This window comes from Gasterosteus aculeatus, chromosome 15 (assembly GCF_964276395.1).
Source record: "Gasterosteus aculeatus chromosome 15, fGasAcu3.hap1.1, whole genome shotgun sequence".
NCBI lineage: Eukaryota > Metazoa > Chordata > Actinopteri > Perciformes > Gasterosteidae > Gasterosteus > Gasterosteus aculeatus.
The window spans coordinates 9,140,360-9,157,222 of record NC_135703.1 but is presented as its reverse complement, the minus strand read 5'-3'; the positions used below and the strand labels follow the sequence as shown (position 1 = coordinate 9,157,222).

General features: G+C 43.7%; 2 protein-coding genes across 10 annotated transcripts; one reads left to right on the top strand and one right to left on the bottom strand.

Moving 5' to 3' along the window:
* Positions 1 to 441: 441 nt before the first annotated feature.
* tmem30b (transmembrane protein 30B) lies at positions 442 to 4,686 on the bottom strand. 3 transcript variants are annotated; one of them, XM_040200409.2, is made up of 8 exons: positions 4,348 to 4,686; positions 3,664 to 3,863; positions 3,456 to 3,563; positions 3,238 to 3,345; positions 3,000 to 3,087; positions 2,784 to 2,921; positions 2,490 to 2,696; positions 442 to 1,160 (listed from the first exon to the last, which is right to left on the bottom strand). In XM_040200409.2, the coding sequence occupies exons 2-8, from the start codon at positions 3,850 to 3,852 to the stop codon at positions 982 to 984; spliced, it is 1,017 nt and encodes a 338-aa protein (XP_040056343.2). In that variant the 5' UTR covers positions 3,853 to 3,863; positions 4,348 to 4,686; the 3' UTR covers positions 442 to 981. The 3 variants fall into 3 exon arrangements, with proteins under 3 accessions (XP_040056343.2, XP_040056342.2, XP_077946160.1); XM_040200408.2 differs by having other exon boundaries at positions 4,274 to 4,588; XM_078090034.1 differs by having other exon boundaries at positions 4,354 to 4,587.
* Positions 4,614 to 15,911, top strand: kdm1a (lysine (K)-specific demethylase 1a). Of its 7 annotated transcripts, none has more exons than XM_040200402.2 (23): positions 4,650 to 4,737; positions 5,490 to 5,526; positions 5,624 to 5,673; positions 6,093 to 6,383; positions 6,757 to 6,922; positions 7,118 to 7,251; positions 7,360 to 7,438; positions 7,552 to 7,644; positions 7,852 to 7,958; positions 8,191 to 8,272; positions 8,496 to 8,590; positions 9,285 to 9,302; positions 9,411 to 9,553; positions 9,671 to 9,761; positions 10,301 to 10,435; positions 11,974 to 12,047; positions 12,608 to 12,719; positions 12,901 to 13,033; positions 13,178 to 13,365; positions 13,872 to 13,986; positions 14,127 to 14,254; positions 14,727 to 14,873; positions 15,020 to 15,911. In XM_040200402.2, the coding sequence occupies exons 2-23, from the start codon at positions 5,523 to 5,525 to the stop codon at positions 15,218 to 15,220; spliced, it is 2,586 nt and encodes an 861-aa protein (XP_040056336.1). In that variant the 5' UTR covers positions 4,650 to 4,737; positions 5,490 to 5,522; the 3' UTR covers positions 15,221 to 15,911. The 7 variants fall into 7 exon arrangements, with proteins under 7 accessions (XP_077946158.1, XP_040056340.1, XP_040056339.1 ...); XM_078090031.1 differs by having other exon boundaries at positions 4,677 to 4,737; positions 6,754 to 6,922; XM_078090032.1 differs by lacking the exon at positions 5,624 to 5,673 and having other exon boundaries at positions 4,614 to 4,737.
* The last annotated feature ends 952 nt before the right edge of the window (positions 15,912 to 16,863 follow it).

The window sequence follows — 16,863 nt, the reverse complement described above, 5'->3', positions numbered from 1 at the left end:
AATTGATGGAAAATATTTGCTCTAAATGATTTAACTGCAAAATAAACCATAGCAAATGATTTTATGATAAGCATGCTGCTTTGGTCGGAAAAAATCCTTAAAATATGAATTAACGTTTTTTGGACCCCTGCTACTGGTACATTAAAATAAACAATATGTAAAATATTTGTTTATTTTACAAATGTAATAAACCTAAACATCCAACACATCTGTAGCTTGGACTTTAGTCCAGAAAAGACACCTGGGCCAAAAAGCTTGCAGAAGATCGTCCAAGGGCTTAAAGCAGAAACTAGAGACCTCATAAGTCACAATAAAGAAGTAGAAGGGGGGATAAAAAGTTCCCTGATGATGGAACACCGACATTATCATGGAATCTAGCATTGGTGGTTAAAAAGAACATAGCACAGCTGCCCGTAGAACCTAGATGTCATAACACAGGAATAGTTGAGGTTCTTTTATTAAATAAATCCACATGAAGTAAAACTTTTGAAAACACAAGTAAAAAAAGTAGCTTGCACAGCCTGTTAGAATTTACACATCTGACTGAATAATTTCTTCGCCAATCAACTACAGATTACGTACAATCAACTATACATGCATTGTCCAGTATTAGGGGGCTTATCAAGGAGTCTATGGCTTTAACCTTATTGACCTAATGTGAGGAGGCAGCTCATTTTGATGGTAAAGAGCACACATTTAGAGTGGCTTCTAACAGCTGTTTTCTTATGCTAACTTGCCAGGTTTATCAGGAGAGCCTCATTTCTTAATGTTCTTTTGCAGACATGGGGAAACTCTAGAGTCAAACCTTGTCTCACAAAATTACACCAGGCTTCTGCTTCGGAGCATCTTAATGTGCAAAATAGCATGAGCTCATAAGCAGGTCGCTTTGATTGAACACCATACCGTTCTCTCAATTTGCCATTGTGCAAACAAAGGGGGGGTTAAGAATGTTGTGTAAATTAGGGTTGAAAAGTCCACAACTTAGTCTTCCTCAGGAAACTTGAATTTAGCATAGACAATGAGCATGACTATGGACATCAAGACGCACAGTGTACCAATCACAAGGTATGCAATGCCCAAGAAGTCATTCTTGCCACCCATCCAGGATACGTTGCTGAACACCACTTTCTTCGTCCCGCCAAAGGCCAGAACAGGATAGTCTGAGAGTCAAAATGTTAAGGATATACAGCCAAAATGGAAACTAGATCTTGTGTTAACAGGTTTACAAATGCATTGAATATACATAACTGCATAAAAGATCAGTTTTTTCAACAGCCTGGCGTTTTTGATTGTTTCCAACTATTTACTCATCTACACTTTTTGTTGTCGTTGTCCAAAGGATTTATTTCAGGGTGTTGGCGTATATTAACTCACCCAACATATTAACATCTGAGAGTAGCTTTAAAATAATGCCAAACTGAAGAATTCTGCAGTGTAATACTGGCTTATTGAGGCGCAGACCTTTCAAAGCAATCAGTTCACCGCTTATTGATAATTTGACTTTAACAAACCCGTAAACTGTGGTCCACTGTGATGGATTAAAACAACTGAACCAAGTTCAATATTCTATTAATAGATTGCCAATGCGTACAGAAAGCCATGGCGGAAACAAAAGGGAAAAAATAGATCAACGTAATGAGAATTTACTTTTAGTTATGAGATTCAAACTAGCAACAGTGTATTTGCCGTCCCTCTGAAGCTTATGTAAATATCTCAAATCAAATCCAAAGGACAATTTGCCTAGCAAATTTACTTTTGTCGGAAGATTTGACTTGTATTTTCTGAACTCAAGGAACACCTGAGTCATTGTGTTCACTCTGCCGGGGTAAACACAACCACACCCAACCAGTTAAACAAGTCTGAGTACTACATACCATTTTTGGTGTAACATGGCGGAAAACAAACAGGCGGCCGAGTCAATGGCTCACCCCCTGCAGCTTAGCTTTAGCCTGGAGTTCAACTCGGGCATTCAGACCCTTGGTTTGGGGGCACAACAGCCTCAGCTTAGCTTAAATACGGAGTTTAACTCGGATATTTAGACCTTACATCGGGGCACAGCTGATAATAGAAGTATCTCCTGAAATGGAGTATTAGACACTAGATCAGGGCACAGCTTTATCTCCAGAAATGAGTAAACCAAACACTGGGACAGCGTTTGATAGCTATATCCAGGATCAGACCCTAAATCAGAGCATATGACTCCATTTATAGGGAACACGCGGTCCTCCAGAGCCCTTGGGGCCGAGAGGAAGAACACTCTGCCCCGCATAACCTTACAATTTATAAACATCCAAGACGGATTTAAGTTGCCAATATTTTTGGCCATTAAATGGTGTTGTAGCTTTACGGAGACAATTTGCTTGATGACAAGAAAAGGTCAGGGTAAAAAATGGCTAGTTACGGAGGACTCGCGCTAAGCAAACATAGCGGCCCGTACTTCTTAAGCCTTTTAAATCCAACCACAATCTGTAACGTGTATAAAAAGATACTGTATTGAATTTCCAGCATGTAGCTTCCGGCTGGCAGACCCTCCGCATAAGGAGGGTCATTGATTCGCGCATAGAGCTTCCTGAAATCTGGCAGGGCCGCCGTCCTCATCCACACCAGGAAGTTTTGATTGATGAAGCCGTTGTTAGCAGGGTCCTTGGGGTCCAACTCGTAAGCAGGTACGGGCCAAAATATAGGCTTCACAGTATCTGGAGGCCCAGAGTTGAAATTAGCCAACATGATTCATCAAACATGAAATTCAAAGTATAAATTACTGCAAAAAAGTTGGTTCCTACTGTTGAATGCGTTCCTCAGGGGTGTGGTATCGGGGTTTCTGTATTTGATGTTGTAGTCGGTCCACCAAGCGATCCCTTTGCCATCGAAGGGCACCGGCTTCATTGTCGCGTTGACATTCTGATACAGCTTAAAGGTATCTATTTAAAAAATGCAAGATTTAATATATCCAACCCAAATAGACTTCATTCAGAATCATTTAAAACGTCATTACCTACCATTGAACATGCTGTTTGCTATTGATCCACACGGTACGATTGGTTTATTATTGTCACGCTGATAGGGTGAACAGGTGTCACTGGGACTCTTCATGCAATGCAGAGAACAGCATTAAAAAAAAAACATGGCATATTTGTATTAAACTGAGTATGTCTTTCAAGTCTAAATTTTTTTTTCACAAGCTGAAACCAGATTGTTCTCTTTTATTCCCTTCAAAATCCCATCTCGTTAACTCACCTCAAAGTTTTTCAGGTTTCCAGACAACTGATCATCATCTTTGGACACACTGTACTTTCGGTAGTTCTGGAAGTAGTTTGACAGACCATAATAAAAGAACACAGGACCCTGTGGAGGAGAACCATCGCAGCCAAGGGTCAGCACCAGGATGAAAGTTCAACTTCATTACCATTTGTGCGTGTGTGGGGGACCACGTTTGTGCAAAGTTCCAATGTAACCTTTAAGAAAAAGTCAATGGTGAAGTTCAGCTTGCACACACACGGCTTTGGCTTCGGGTCGGAGCAGTGGAAGCACGGGTGGTTGTTTCCAACCCCAGTGTAGTCCATCTGTGTAGGAAAGAGACAACAGTCTTTAAGAATATTTCAATTTAAGATTAGTTTATTTCAATCCAGTGGAACCATCTCTTGTTTTTTTTTGCAGTCATACCTCGAACACCTGAATGCTCTGTGAAGTGACTAGGAGGGCGACGCCAATGCCGATGAATGCCAGGCCGATGAGGACAAATCCCGGGATGACAATGCCAGCAGAGAGCATGGGCTGCCACGCCGGAAGCCTCTGCTGCGTGAAGGCTGTGTTGTCGGGCCGGTTCGCGAAATCCTGCGCTTGTTTCGCCATCGTTGGTTCTTCTGCACAGATTGTTTTATCGGCTCGCCAATTTGTACGTCATTATAAATTAGTACATTTTTTTATCTTAACGTGATAAAATATTCATATCACATATATGAAATGAAACGCCCTGTATAACTCATTTTAAGTGCTGACCTTCTGACGCGAATAACTTTAAATTCAACTTAATGTAGCAGATGCGGTTACTTTTAATGCTACTTTTTGAAACACAGATGAGCCAAGTCCAAGTGAAAGGTTTCACACCACATATACACTCACGGAAATATCAATCTGCGAAAAAAAAACCAAACTAGCCGGAAGCAACACGGAAAGACGTGTTACTTCGCAGCTCACCGGTAAAGTGAAATGGTTAAAATAAGGCACCCAAATATATATGTATATATTCAAGCTTTGGATTTGAGTTACTTACGCGCAGTCGGCTCACAAAGGAGTCAACAAAACGTCGGTATGCCTCCTCGGTTAGTAGGCACGACAGACACTCACCTTTACCTGTCTCACGTCCAACTGCCCATCCTGTTCTTCTTTTAAAATGACGTCACTTTGTGGGAAGACGCAACGCAGAGTCGACCAAGTCAGAGTAACCTCGATGATCAACAGAAGAAAACATCGACTCCGTTTGTTTTCACAAACATTATTGGTTTCCCGATAAACACCTATTTTGTTAATAACACGAGGTACCTAAACAAATAGATCCATTGCACCGGTTTTGAGTATTAAATCCCTGCCCACCACTTTGATTGACAGTTACTACGACCAATCCTTCCGCTGCGTGGTGTTGGGTAACGTTTTTGATCAACCAATCACGATAGAGTTCATTGAGAGGCGACCTGCTACTGTGCCGTCTTTGTGTTGACATTTTAGGGGGACTGAGAGGTAATCTTCATACTTTTAATATTTACCTAATGCTTTAAATGCTAATCCCTAATGCAGTGGAGTGTCCCTTACATTCGTCAGCGTATCAGTTCATATCCATTAGAGAGCGAACCCGGCGGTTTCTTTTTCTCTCGGTTGCACCTGCTGCTTTGCCACTGTTTGTGCTAGCCAGGTCGCATTGTTAGCGGCGTTGACTAGCATAGCATTGTCTCGTAATGTACCGCTACGTTTGAAAGATAATACCACTGGAAGCTATCGGGTATTAGTTTTCTTTACATCTTTAGCTGCACATTCGTGAAAGTAATACAACATCGCATTCATTTGCCCCGTTTGAACGTTACGTTAGCTGTCCAGAACAACGCTGCCGTTAGCTACTGCAAGCTAACGTTGATAGCGGTAGCTAGCATTCGGGTGCTAGCTTTACAGGGAACTTACGAACGTTAGCTGTTCAGGGGGACAATCGTGAACTACTCACGGTCTTGGCACAAAAGGTACTGTCTCATGGATAATTTAAGTAAACATCGGGATTGAAATATACAAGTGGATATTCTGATTTATCCCGAGTAACCAGTGAGCTTCAGTGACTCACATTTCAGCTTGATTGACTTTTTTTTGTACAGTGTCACTGGAAAAAACAAACAAACAATGTTTTTACAAAAATCTCAATGGATGTTATGTGAAAGGCCAACGTTTTTTTTTGTACAGTTGGACCTGTTCGTAACCATATTTCTGGTTCTGTCTTCGTTTCTTAGTGTTTGAATGGATATTACCAGGTGCACGGAGAAATGGGTAAAACAAGACACGGTTACTGTAACCATGGCGCCCTCATTTCATAAACCATACCATCCATGCACAGTTAGCTAACGTTACTTAAATCCCAATGCAGATGGGACACATTTGTGGGTGAAGCATCTTCGACCTGCAGGCACTGTGGTGGTGGGTAGCCTTCTGTTGCAGGGGCCTTCACTGCCTCCAGCGGGAAAAAATGACCAGCTGACTCTTGTAAACTAATATTTCTGTGTTGTGTTGCAACCACTAGTAACTGAGGGAATCTGACTTTCGCCATGCGTTTTGTCAGTTTTCATATTTCGTATCTCAATGACAAAATGTAGGAAAGGCTGCAAATGTTTTCAAATTTGTATTTTATTATATGAATTTCAAGTTTTCAGCAGACACAACCCACACATAACACTTAATTGTCATCTTTTCTCTCTTATTTATATATATAAATAATAAATATATTTTTTTCATCAATCATGCTATTTTGAAAAGTCTAATTTCAACCATTTCCCTCGGGCTGTTGAATGTTTCATTTTGCTGGATTTAATTCAATTACCTGTCTCATCTTTGTTCAGGAGAGGCCTCCAACATCCTCCATTATGCTGTCTACTAAGAAGTCAGATGCCGGCTCCTCCTCCTCCACTACATCTTCCGCTGGAGCAACGGGAGGCGATCGGGCCCCTGTTTCTGATGCACAGACTGGTCCATCGGCCTCAGCTGCAGGCCCCATGGACGTAAAGAAAAAGGAAAGGTCATCCCCAAGTGGGGAGCCTGGAGGTGCCCCATTGCCCCATCAAGCAGGCCCTGGTGCGGCAGAACAAGACGCAGCTGAAGTTCGCCGAACGAGTCGTCGGAAGCGAGCAAAAGTAAATATCTAAGGGTTGTGAAGCCTCTCGCTCAGGGAGGAAAAGAAGCTGCCAAAACTGAAATGACTGAATATGAGTATTTACTGGTCACTGTATTTTAATGTTAATCTGTTTTCCTTTCAAGGATCAATACAGCTTTAGGTGCAATATTGCTTTCTGTCTGAAGTCGCAGGTTCTCTCTTGCATATGTGAACCAGTGGAAATTAGCTACAGAGGTAATGTCTCATGGTCTTTGCTGCGTGATGTTCTTGGTATTTGTTTCTTTCTCAACAGAACGGTTTTGGCACTTCTACTGTAAGTTACCTGGGAGCACACCAACAAATATACTGCAATGCTGGTTTTAATGTTGCTTTTATTGTGCCAACCGTTGCAGGTGGAGTACCGCGAGATGGACGAAAGCCTGGCTAATCTGTCTGAGGACGAATATTACTCTGAGGAGGAGAGGAATGCCAAGGCGGAGAAAGAGAGGAAGCAGGTCATCCCTCCACCACCTCCACCACCAGAGGAGGAGAATGACAGTGAACCAGAGGAGCCGTCTGGTCAGTCGGAAACTTGATCCATCATATCAAAGCAGCGGAGTGACACTGATGTTTTGGTTGAGAAAACAAACGTAAAATGTGTTCTAACCAGCCAGATCTTTTGCTGAAAGTTGCAGTTTTTTTCTTAAAAGCTTATTGCACATGAATCTTCTGTTCTTCTGTTAATAGAATCGTGATGTGTGTATTTACTTTTAGGTGTGGAAGGGGCTGCTTTCCAGAGCCGTCTTCCTCATGACCGTATGACGTCCCAGGAGGCCGCGTGCTTCCCCGACATCATCAGCGGTCCCCAGCAGACCCAGAAGGTCTTCCTCTACATCCGCAACCGTACAGTAAGTGCCAGCGTAGACGCATTACTGTTTTTAAAAATGAAGGATTTAAGGAGCATTATTTTAACCAGTGTAGTATACAGAATCTTAATCTATCTGAACTTCTTACAGCTCCAACTTTGGCTGGATAACCCTAAAATCCAGCTAACATTTGAGGCCACAGCACAGCAACTTGAAGCTCCATATAACAGTGAGACATTTAATTCAACTTTATTTTATTACATAGAAATTATTATTTTTTTAATTCTATTTTCACAGTGAGTTTGTTGTGCAGAAGTTGAAATTGTATTTTTCCATTTTTAGGTGATACTGTGCTGGTTCACAGAATACACAGCTACTTAGAAAGGCACGGGCTCGTTAACTTTGGCATTTACAAGAGGGTCAAGCCCTTACCAAGTAAGTTCGCTTCATTCGTTGCACTGGTAAAAGATCGAAGCCAAAGATGTCTTTAAAGTACGGCCCCAAAAAATGAATCTTTTCTGTAAAGAAACAATTGTCTGCGGTTTGGATATTTACTTGCAACTCCGGCTCGGTGGCAAGAACGGGCACAGCCCTGGCGGCGTCAGGACACCTACTTAACGTGCTTCTTGTTTGTTGTTGCAGCTAAGAAAACGGGAAAGGTCATAGTGATCGGTGGAGGTGTGTCTGGTCTAGCTGCAGCCCGGCAGCTGCAAAGCTTCGGCATGGATGTCACAGTATTGGAGGCCAGGGTAGGTCATCAACAGGTTCTATCAGTTATCAGCTGTTATTTATTTCAGGTGTACTTTTTCTCCAACGTCTTTAACCTGCTGTTGGTATTAATATTTTGTGACTATGAATTCGCTGTATTCTAGAAAACTTTTAATTTGATAGCACTCTTAGATTAGTGCCACACTATACAATACATGTTTTTAGATGACAACTAATCGCGTGATCTAAAGTTACTTTGCTGTTTCCATGCAGGACCGTGTCGGAGGCAGAGTGGCCACATTTAGGAAGGGCAACTATGTAGCTGATCTTGGAGCCATGGTGGTCACAGGGCTCGGTAAGGTTCCGATCCTCAAGTCAATTCACAAGTCGGTGATACGCCAAAGCATCCTATAAACCTTTTAGTGTCTAATGGTGACACATTATCATCATTAACATGTACGTTTGAGGCAGTTGCTCAAAGTGAGGTAACAGTTTCTACAGTTAGAAGAGACGACCTGTAGAGGGTGTTGTTGTCCAGCTTTATGTTGTGTCATTGTGTATTGTGTGTACTCGCTCAGGAGGGAATCCAATGGCCGTGATCAGCAAGCAGGTTAACATGGAGCTGGCCAAGATCAAACAGAAGTGTCCACTGTACGAAGCCAATGGACAGGCTGTGAGTATAATGACATTACGGAATCAATTGAGTTGTCTTCTGTCCCGCCATCCTCCCAAGCTGGGAATTTTCACCAAAAAGTAGAATCCAAAAATATCCACCTGCTTCAATCATACTGCCATTTTTAACTATGTTAGGACTGCTAACCTCTGTTTACAGCTGCTTTAGACATTCTTGAAACCAGGACCTGGTTTTGTTTACTTCCTTTAACAGAATATGTTTACTAATGCACAAGAGTTCCCTCTTGGCATACAAGTGCTATGTGTCTTTGTTTAAAGCTGTTCTCCAAGTTCTGTGGTTGTCCTCAGGCAGGAGTCTGGCTTTTCATAAGCCACAAAAATACACCGAATGGAGGATTCATTTAACTGCTTGAATGCACTTCATCAACAACAGGCACAGTTCCTTTCAGAGCAAAACAGGCCAGAAAACACATAAAGCTTAATGTCATTAAAGTGGAAATAAACAGTGTATTTGCCTCTCATTTCTGGGCTGTCTGTCAAGTTGCAGCAGCAACTTCCATTGAAGTAAATCATGTGTAACTGGTTTCCTCCTGCGCAGGAAAAGGCAAATTAAATGATCATGTTTTATTTTTGTAAAAAAAACCTGTTTGCGGTTAAAGTTGTGTTTACTTCATATGTTCTCTGTCTCTCCCTCTTCTCAATCTCCATGTTAATCTGCTGGTGGACCACTCAAGGGGGAACGATGCACAAGTGTACGTATTTATTTAGGTTGTCTATGTTTCCTCTGCTTTTATTGGAGCAATGGTGAACTTTATGACACAGTAACTGAAACAATATATAATCTGTGACCTTGTATCCAGGTGCCGAAAGAAAAGGACGAGATGGTGGAGCAAGAGTTCAACCGATTGCTGGAAGCCACCTCCTTCCTCAGCCACCAGCTGGACTTTAACTTCCTCAACAACAAGCCGGTGTCTCTGGGTCAGGCCCTGGAGGTGGTCATTCAGTGAGTATGGTCAACTCTACACATGGTGACACGTGTGTCCTGCACATTTGTATCCAAAGTAGAGACAGAGACACATAAACACTGCTAATGATATTGGGTTTGTGTCCGTGTGTGCAGGCTGCAGGAGAAGCACGTAAAAGATGAGCAGATAGAACACTGGAAGAAGATTGTAAAGACTCAGGAAGACCTGAGGGATCTTCTTAATAAGGTGGGTGCAGGTTTTTGCCAGTAAGTGGTATTGATCTTTTTGAGTCGGACACACAAATAAGTGTACAAAATAGCTATTTCCTTAAGACGACTCAAAGGGAAATCTTGAAACGAAAAGAACTTTTAATTGAAAAAAAATTATAGCAAGAAAGATATCAGAAATTTGACTGTCAACATTTAATTCTATTGATTGGTTTGTCAGTACGGAGAAGTATTCTGTACAGTGTCACATTTGTTTGATTGATTCAATAAGGGCTCTAATATATTGACTATACATAAATTTGTGACTGATCTGGCAGTGAAAAAGTGTCGTTATGCTAACAAAAGCAGGCTCCCTACTGGTTTTTGAGCTGATTTGTAAAATGTCAGGCAAGGACGACTGAGTGGCAATTCAAGCCAGAGTAAGGGATTTCATCCAGATGCTGATTACAGGGGTTTAGTCTTAACAGCACAACCAACCCCAGAGTTATTTTATTCTTTGGTCCACCGTCGAGTCAGTCTTCTTTCTTTCCTCACTCTTTTCCTGCCTCTCCTTTTCAGATGGTGACCACTAAGGAACGGGTTAAGGAGCTCCATCAGCAGTACAAAGAGGCCAGCGAAGTCAAACCCCCGAGAGATATCACAGCCGAGTTCCTGGTGAAGAGCAAGCACCGCGACCTCACCGCGCTCTGCAAAGTGAGCAAACGCACCGCTTCAGAGGGGGAAATGTGATCAAAAGAAAAATCGAGCTCTTGCCTCATCATATCGTCGTCTTTAGTGTAGTTTGAAGCATTAGGAGGATTTTCTGAAGATCAAAACATTTGTAACGGTGTTAAAATGCGAAGGTACCAGCTTGGATTAAGGATATTTTTGGGTGGATGTCTTGAGAATTGTAATGCCGAGCTCTCGTAAACCAGACAGGCTGTGTTTAAGTGGTTTAATGCCTCAGTCGGATGTATTATTAGAGTCAACTCTGCGGTTTTATTTGCCCCTCAGACGGATCACCTCTGCGACTGAGTATTTTAGGACGAGGTTTTAGTTGGTTTAAACACAGCTGGTGTTTGTCTGCTACCCATCCGCTGTCTAAAAACACACTTCCAAGACTTTGAATGGTGGTCCAACTGTCTGTGTCTATTAGGGCTGCACAGTATACTGGTTCAAACGGTGTAAGACTGTATGAATCTCTCACGTACCGTTCATGGTGTTACGCCACAACAACTGGTGTTGCTCTTTGCCAGGCGGCAGATTTTATTTTACACGTCGTCACGAAGCGCATAGCGGTTGTAGCTACTTGTCTTATGTGTGTTGAGATTGAGTCATGGTTGTAACTTTATAACAACGATGAATAACCCACAACAAACACTCTTTAACGGGGTAAAACAATACGACACAACAGCTTGTGACACATAAACAACTTAGTAACACTAATAATTGTACATTTATAAAAATTACCCCGCCGAACTGCATGCTGGGTACAGCTCACAACCAGAAGTAACGTTAACTCTGTTGCTACATGAAAACACGGAAAAGAGCCACACAGGAGGAACAACCAGAGACCAGAGACCAACACAACTTGTCCCCAACAGAGGAGCTGCGTCTGTTTGGAGGGTTTTTGGTTTTAAAAAATCCAACGTAAGTTACGTTGGATCAGAAAACGATTTATTGCAAAGTCTGTCGAGCCTCTGGTGGCAACACTGGCAGCCACAAACTAGCTAACGAGCTAACACGCTCACAAGCTGACCCGCCGGCCAGTTGCGAGCAAGTTGGCCAGCGAGCGGCGAAGAGCTGGTCGGGTAGCCGCAGTCCTTTTTGGGGTCAATGACTTAATGTGTTTTAAGTGACAGAATGAAAATTTAGAAAGTGTGTGTGTGTGTGTGTGTGTGTGTGTGTGTGCTCGTGACATATAACGAGATTCTAAGGCTGTGTGAGTATTTCAGCTGCCTTATATCCCAGTATTCTTGCCTATCGTATTATTTTTCCCAGGTGAGGTTGCCGGCTTGGTAACGCCGTTAGGGTGTTTGTCTTCTAGTCTTGGATGGAGGTAGCGGTGTCCTGCCGTCTAACAGACTATTTACTCTCTGCTGTAGTTGGTTATTGTGGTGAGCTGATGAACAGATTGAGTCAGCCCTTTCTTTCAAGGCGGCGTGTCCTTTCTCAAAAATCAAAAGAGTGGTCATTGCATCAGCACTTCCCAGCTGTGTTACTAACTGGTTGTCGGCCTTCGCCCTGTGTAGGAGTATGACGACTTGGTGGAGATGCAGGTCAAGCTGGAGGAGAAGCTGCAGGAGCTGGAGGCCAACCCACCCAGGTATGCAACCCTTCAGTGGGCCAAGAGGTTCCCATTTGCTCCCAATTTGTTTTAAAAATGCAAAAGTTTTTGTTCAGTGGTTAAATCGCTATCGGATCACAATGTATTCTGACTACACACCATCACGATATATATGTCATTAGTACTGGACAGTGGACATATGATACTATGATGCATTTATTGGTCATACCTCTCGTATGAAGTTGTTCAATGTAATAGATAACGACATGAAGCCCTTTGTGTAATCCAGAGGCAGCAGGTTGGATCTGTACGTTACTTTGAAATGTCCCTGTTGCAGGTCTCAAGAATACATCTTTTCTTTTTAAATTGATCTAATCAGGAGCTATCGAGGCTAACTATGCTAGACCAGCAATATTGGCCTATGCGCTGGAGTGGCGTTGGAGCTCTGAGGCCATTACCAACAGATGTTTAGCTGCGCATGTCCTCTGGCACTTGAGAAGATCGCCTTCTGCTCTCACTTGAGTAAACCTGTGGCTCTGACGTCTGAATAGCTGTCAGTACATATCACCGTGTTGCTTTTCTTCCCTTCTTTCCCACAGTGACGTTTATCTGTCATCCAGGGATCGGCAGATCCTGGACTGGCACTTTGCCAACTTGGAGTTTGCCAACGCTACGCCTCTCTCCACCCTTTCTCTCAAGCACTGGGATCAGGTATATACACAAACCCGCTTCGCAACGTCAGAACTATTTAGTCCTGACAATGGCCTTGCATCGCAAAGACCCCCCCAAGGCCTCTTCCAGACTCGTTCCTAACAAGTTCCCGCTAGCTCAACTATGAGACGTTGTGCTTTATTGCGTGAGGAGGTTGACCGTGCCGTGGCTCTATCCACAGGATGATGACTTTGAGTTCACTGGCAGCCACCTGACGGTGAGGAATGGGTATTCATGTGTCCCTGTGGCCCTGGCTGAAGGCTTGGACATCAAACTGAACACAGCAGTGCGGCAGGTCCGGTATACAGCTTCAGGTACGTGCACAGGACACTGTGTGTGTGTTTGTTCTGCCGCTTTTGGCCACACATTCCTTTTTGTTTTTTTTGTTGATATCATGAGGGAAGGCAATGTGGCCGTACAACGTGTGTTAAACAGTTCCTCGCATGTTCTTTCCCCAGGCTGCGAGGTGATCGCTGTCAACACCCGCTCCACCACCCAGACCTTCATATACAAGTGTGACGCTGTGCTGTGCACCTTGCCGCTTGGCGTGCTGAAGCAGCAGCCCCCTGCTGTGCAGTTTGTTCCCCCGCTGCCTGAGTGGAAGACCTCTGCTATACAGAGGATGGGCTTCGGCAACCTCAACAAGGTACGGTGCTCAGTATTCTTGGAGCGGAGCTCGCTGCCTTCTGCTGTCAAGCAAACTCTACAGAACTCTCCTTGACCTTCACATTCCCACTGTGTACGTCGATATTGTATAACATAGTTTATATTTGGGATCAGGCGGAGGATGGAGAGTGGGATGAGGATGGCTCGGGCAATGTGGAAAAGGGGCGGAGAAGCTTCAAAAGTTGCTTTTATACCCGTGTGTTTGTAATCAGTCCTCATTCTGCGTCACACGGGCCCACCAGCTCGCGCTCGCTGAGCATCATCTGCAGTAGAGAAGTGTATCCCCTAAATCTACTGCAGCACATAGAATACTGCATTATTATGCAACCTATGTGCTACCAACAGTCTCCAGCAGATGGTGCTCCAGCAATCACACAGTATCTATGAAGGCAGTAAATGTGCTGAGCCGGCGGCCATGGGGCTTTTGATCAAAACAACCACTTTGATTGATTTGACCTTGAATGCGGTGCTACTCCCGGCCCGTAGGTGGTGTTGTGCTTCGACCGCGTGTTCTGGGATCCCAGCGTCAACCTGTTTGGTCACGTCGGCTCCACCACAGCGAGTCGCGGCGAACTCTTCCTCTTCTGGAACCTCTACAAAGGTGACAAGAGATCCTGTTTTCATTTCCACACTGCCGAGGATTTGGCATTGAGATGTTACCTGTCCGAATATATATAGAAATATATATTTATTCCCTTTGCTTCTCTTAATAAGTCTCAGTGACAAATTGCTCCTTTTCAGCGCCGATCCTACTAGCTCTGATGGCCGGAGAGGCGGCGGGTATCATGGAGAACATCAGCGATGACGTGATTGTCGGCCGCTGCCTGGCCATCCTCAAAGGAATATTTGGAAGCAGCGCGGTGCCGCAGGTACACATCTGTGAATCATCTATGACAAAACCCCTCCCGCGCCGTTATATCCAAAGCATCAGTGTTCACTTTGATATTGGCCGAGATTTTTCACTTTGAGTTATTCTTTAACTTAACCCAAATAGTTTATTACCCTCAAACACAATGTCCATACGATTCGACAAAACTGGCCAAATACAACTTCATGCGGTTTTGTTGTTAAAAGGAAAGTAGTGCTTGGTTTTATTTACGGTTTTCTCTGGTTTTTCCACTACTTTGAGTGGAATGTCCAATCAGTTCCTGAATTTACCCCCATTACCAACACAGCGAGCACATGTGGAAGGCTCTGGCCTCGTCTCAAACACCAGTCATTATAAATAATTTGCTTATGGTTTGAAATGGGGTTCAGCGTCGGAGCGGTTCACGATCCAGCTGTTAGCAGGTCCCTCGAACATCCTGCTAAGAAATATTTTGTTGTTTGTCGTCATGGCAGCCGAAGGAAACCGTGGTCACCCGTTGGCGCGCCGACCCCTGGGCTCGGGGCTCCTACTCGTACGTGGCAGCAGGTTCTTCGGGTAACGACTACGACCTGATGGCACAGCCCATCACACCGGGCCCCGCCATCCCGGGAGCCTCACAGGTAAGGACGCCAACAACTCCAAAATCCTTGGCTGTCGTCTTTATGTGTTGACTGATGAGTTTTACTACCACACTCCCGTATTCCCTTTTGAATTCCTCATTGTCTTGGCACAACTCAACATCGTTCTACGCTTCCCCTCCGCTCAGCCCGTCCCTCGCCTGTTCTTCTCTGGGGAGCACACGATCAGGAATTACCCCGCCACCGTCCACGGCGCCCTGCTCAGCGGGCTGCGCGAGGCCGGACGCATCGCTGATCAGTTCCTGGGGGCCATGTACACGCTTCCCCGGCAGGCCACTCCCACAGCTGCCAGTAACCCTCAACAGGCTCATCCCACCCCCAGCGCTTGAAATTGCCTCACCCAGTTCCTTTCCGCTCAGGACTGTGGGACCAACTGAAGCAGTTAACGAGAAAATAAAAGCTTACCCATAAACTGTTGATTTCTGTACGTGAAAGATCATGGGAGTACCGTACAACACTCTGCATCATTGCCTTTCCTCTAGTAATGACACACAGGAAATAGATTTTCTGTCCTTTAGGTATGGTGTGAAATTGAGATTAAGTGGAGCATTACAGATCTGTACACCTATGCCACCCACTACAATGACTAGGCACACGTGTAAAGAATTGCTCCATAGTAATGTCATAACTCATCTTTAGAAATGTCATTTTCCACAGCATGGCATCATGTTTGGAGTGTATGTGATCTCATTGTGAGCATATCTGCAAAACGTAACGTCTATTTATGTGCCCTTGTTTAAATCCAGAAAGTACGCAGAACCTGGAGCCAGATATTTTGTAAAAGACAGATGTCAAACTCCGTGACAGTCTCAAGGCCTCGTCTTGGTTGTCTTAAGTACTGTAGCTGTATGCCTCTTGAGTTTACTTTATTATTTACAGTTGCAGAATAGTGGAAAAACTTAAAGATTTAAAGAATTGTGAATGTTTTTGTTGCCATAGCAGTTTATTTTATTATGGTTGTCACACTTTTTTTTTTTATATCGACAATTTTTCTGTTATTAAAATAAGTCATGAATTGTATCGGAGTTCAGCGTGTTCTTTTTAAAAGTGACAGTTGGTGTGAATGCAGCAGCACTTCTACAACCGTAACACAGCTGACCCTCCAGTGGTCCTTCACGGGGTCTGTGCCACAGTGGCCGAGGGAGCGATGAGGGCCCTTGGTGGGGGATCTGAGGAATGGAGGGGAGGTTAAAACGGTAAACCATGAGCTTTCGTGTGGAGTTGTATTTCAGGGTTCTGTGCTGCTGTTTCCATGCACTGTGGAGAGAAATGCAGTTGTTAACGCAACCAAAAGAAGAGATGTTTGGTGAGACACGGTAACTCAAGCTGGGGTTTTAGGCTGCAGCGCGCGGATATTTTCATCTCACCGTTGGCTCAGAGCAGCGTGTAACTGGTGAGGTTATTTTTCATAATAGCCTCCAGCACACATCAACTGGTTAGATAAGGCAGAGACGTTTATGGTGTAATAGGCAGTTATTAAAGTCCTTTCAGAGACCACAGCACGTCTGAGCACATCTCATGGGATTTGTAGGTGTGGGGTGGAATGTTACACCGGCACAAACAACCGCCCACATACTGCTGCCAGCATTTTGGATATTATCCATAATTGAATTTGAAATAAATCCAGAGATAGTGACAAATATTTTTGATTTCAAGTCAGTATAGTTTTTATTTTGGCCATTCTAGCAGCTTGGCTTTTAGGTCTAATGTTAGTTGGTCGGCGAGGAATGAAAACGGTTTGATTGTCATGAAAATTCGTAGCGACTCTGCTGACTTTTCCAATGAAAATCATCAGTACTTTGGTTAATGACCAAAAACATGAATGTCAAGCAGTACTAATACTCAAGTAAATTACATAAATCTCCACACGACATTGACACAACAATCGTCCTACTTATCCAAAGCTGCAGGCTCAAACTAAACAGCCCTCAGTCCTTCCTACACCTGTTTTAGGCAGTGAAACATCTTTCTC

Bases quoted from the DNA above. Each gene is read 5' to 3' on its own strand.
- tmem30b (XM_040200409.2), bottom strand. From the start codon at position 3,852: ATGGCGAAACAAGCGCAGGATTTCGCGAACCGGCCCGACAACACAGCC. The intron at 3,346-3,455 runs GTTACATTGGAA...TCTCCTCCACAG, and splicing joins CCATTGACTTTTTCTTAAAG to GGTCCTGTGTTCTTTTATTA. The intron at 1,161-2,489 runs GTATCTTTTTAT...TTTGACTCTCAG, and splicing joins CATGCTGGAAATTCAATACA to ACTATCCTGTTCTGGCCTTT.
- kdm1a (XM_078090031.1), top strand. The intron at 6,923-7,117 runs GTCAGTCGGAAA...ATTTACTTTTAG, and splicing joins TGAACCAGAGGAGCCGTCTG to GTGTGGAAGGGGCTGCTTTC. The intron at 13,987-14,126 runs GTGACAAGAGAT...GCTCCTTTTCAG, and splicing joins CTTCTGGAACCTCTACAAAG to CGCCGATCCTACTAGCTCTG.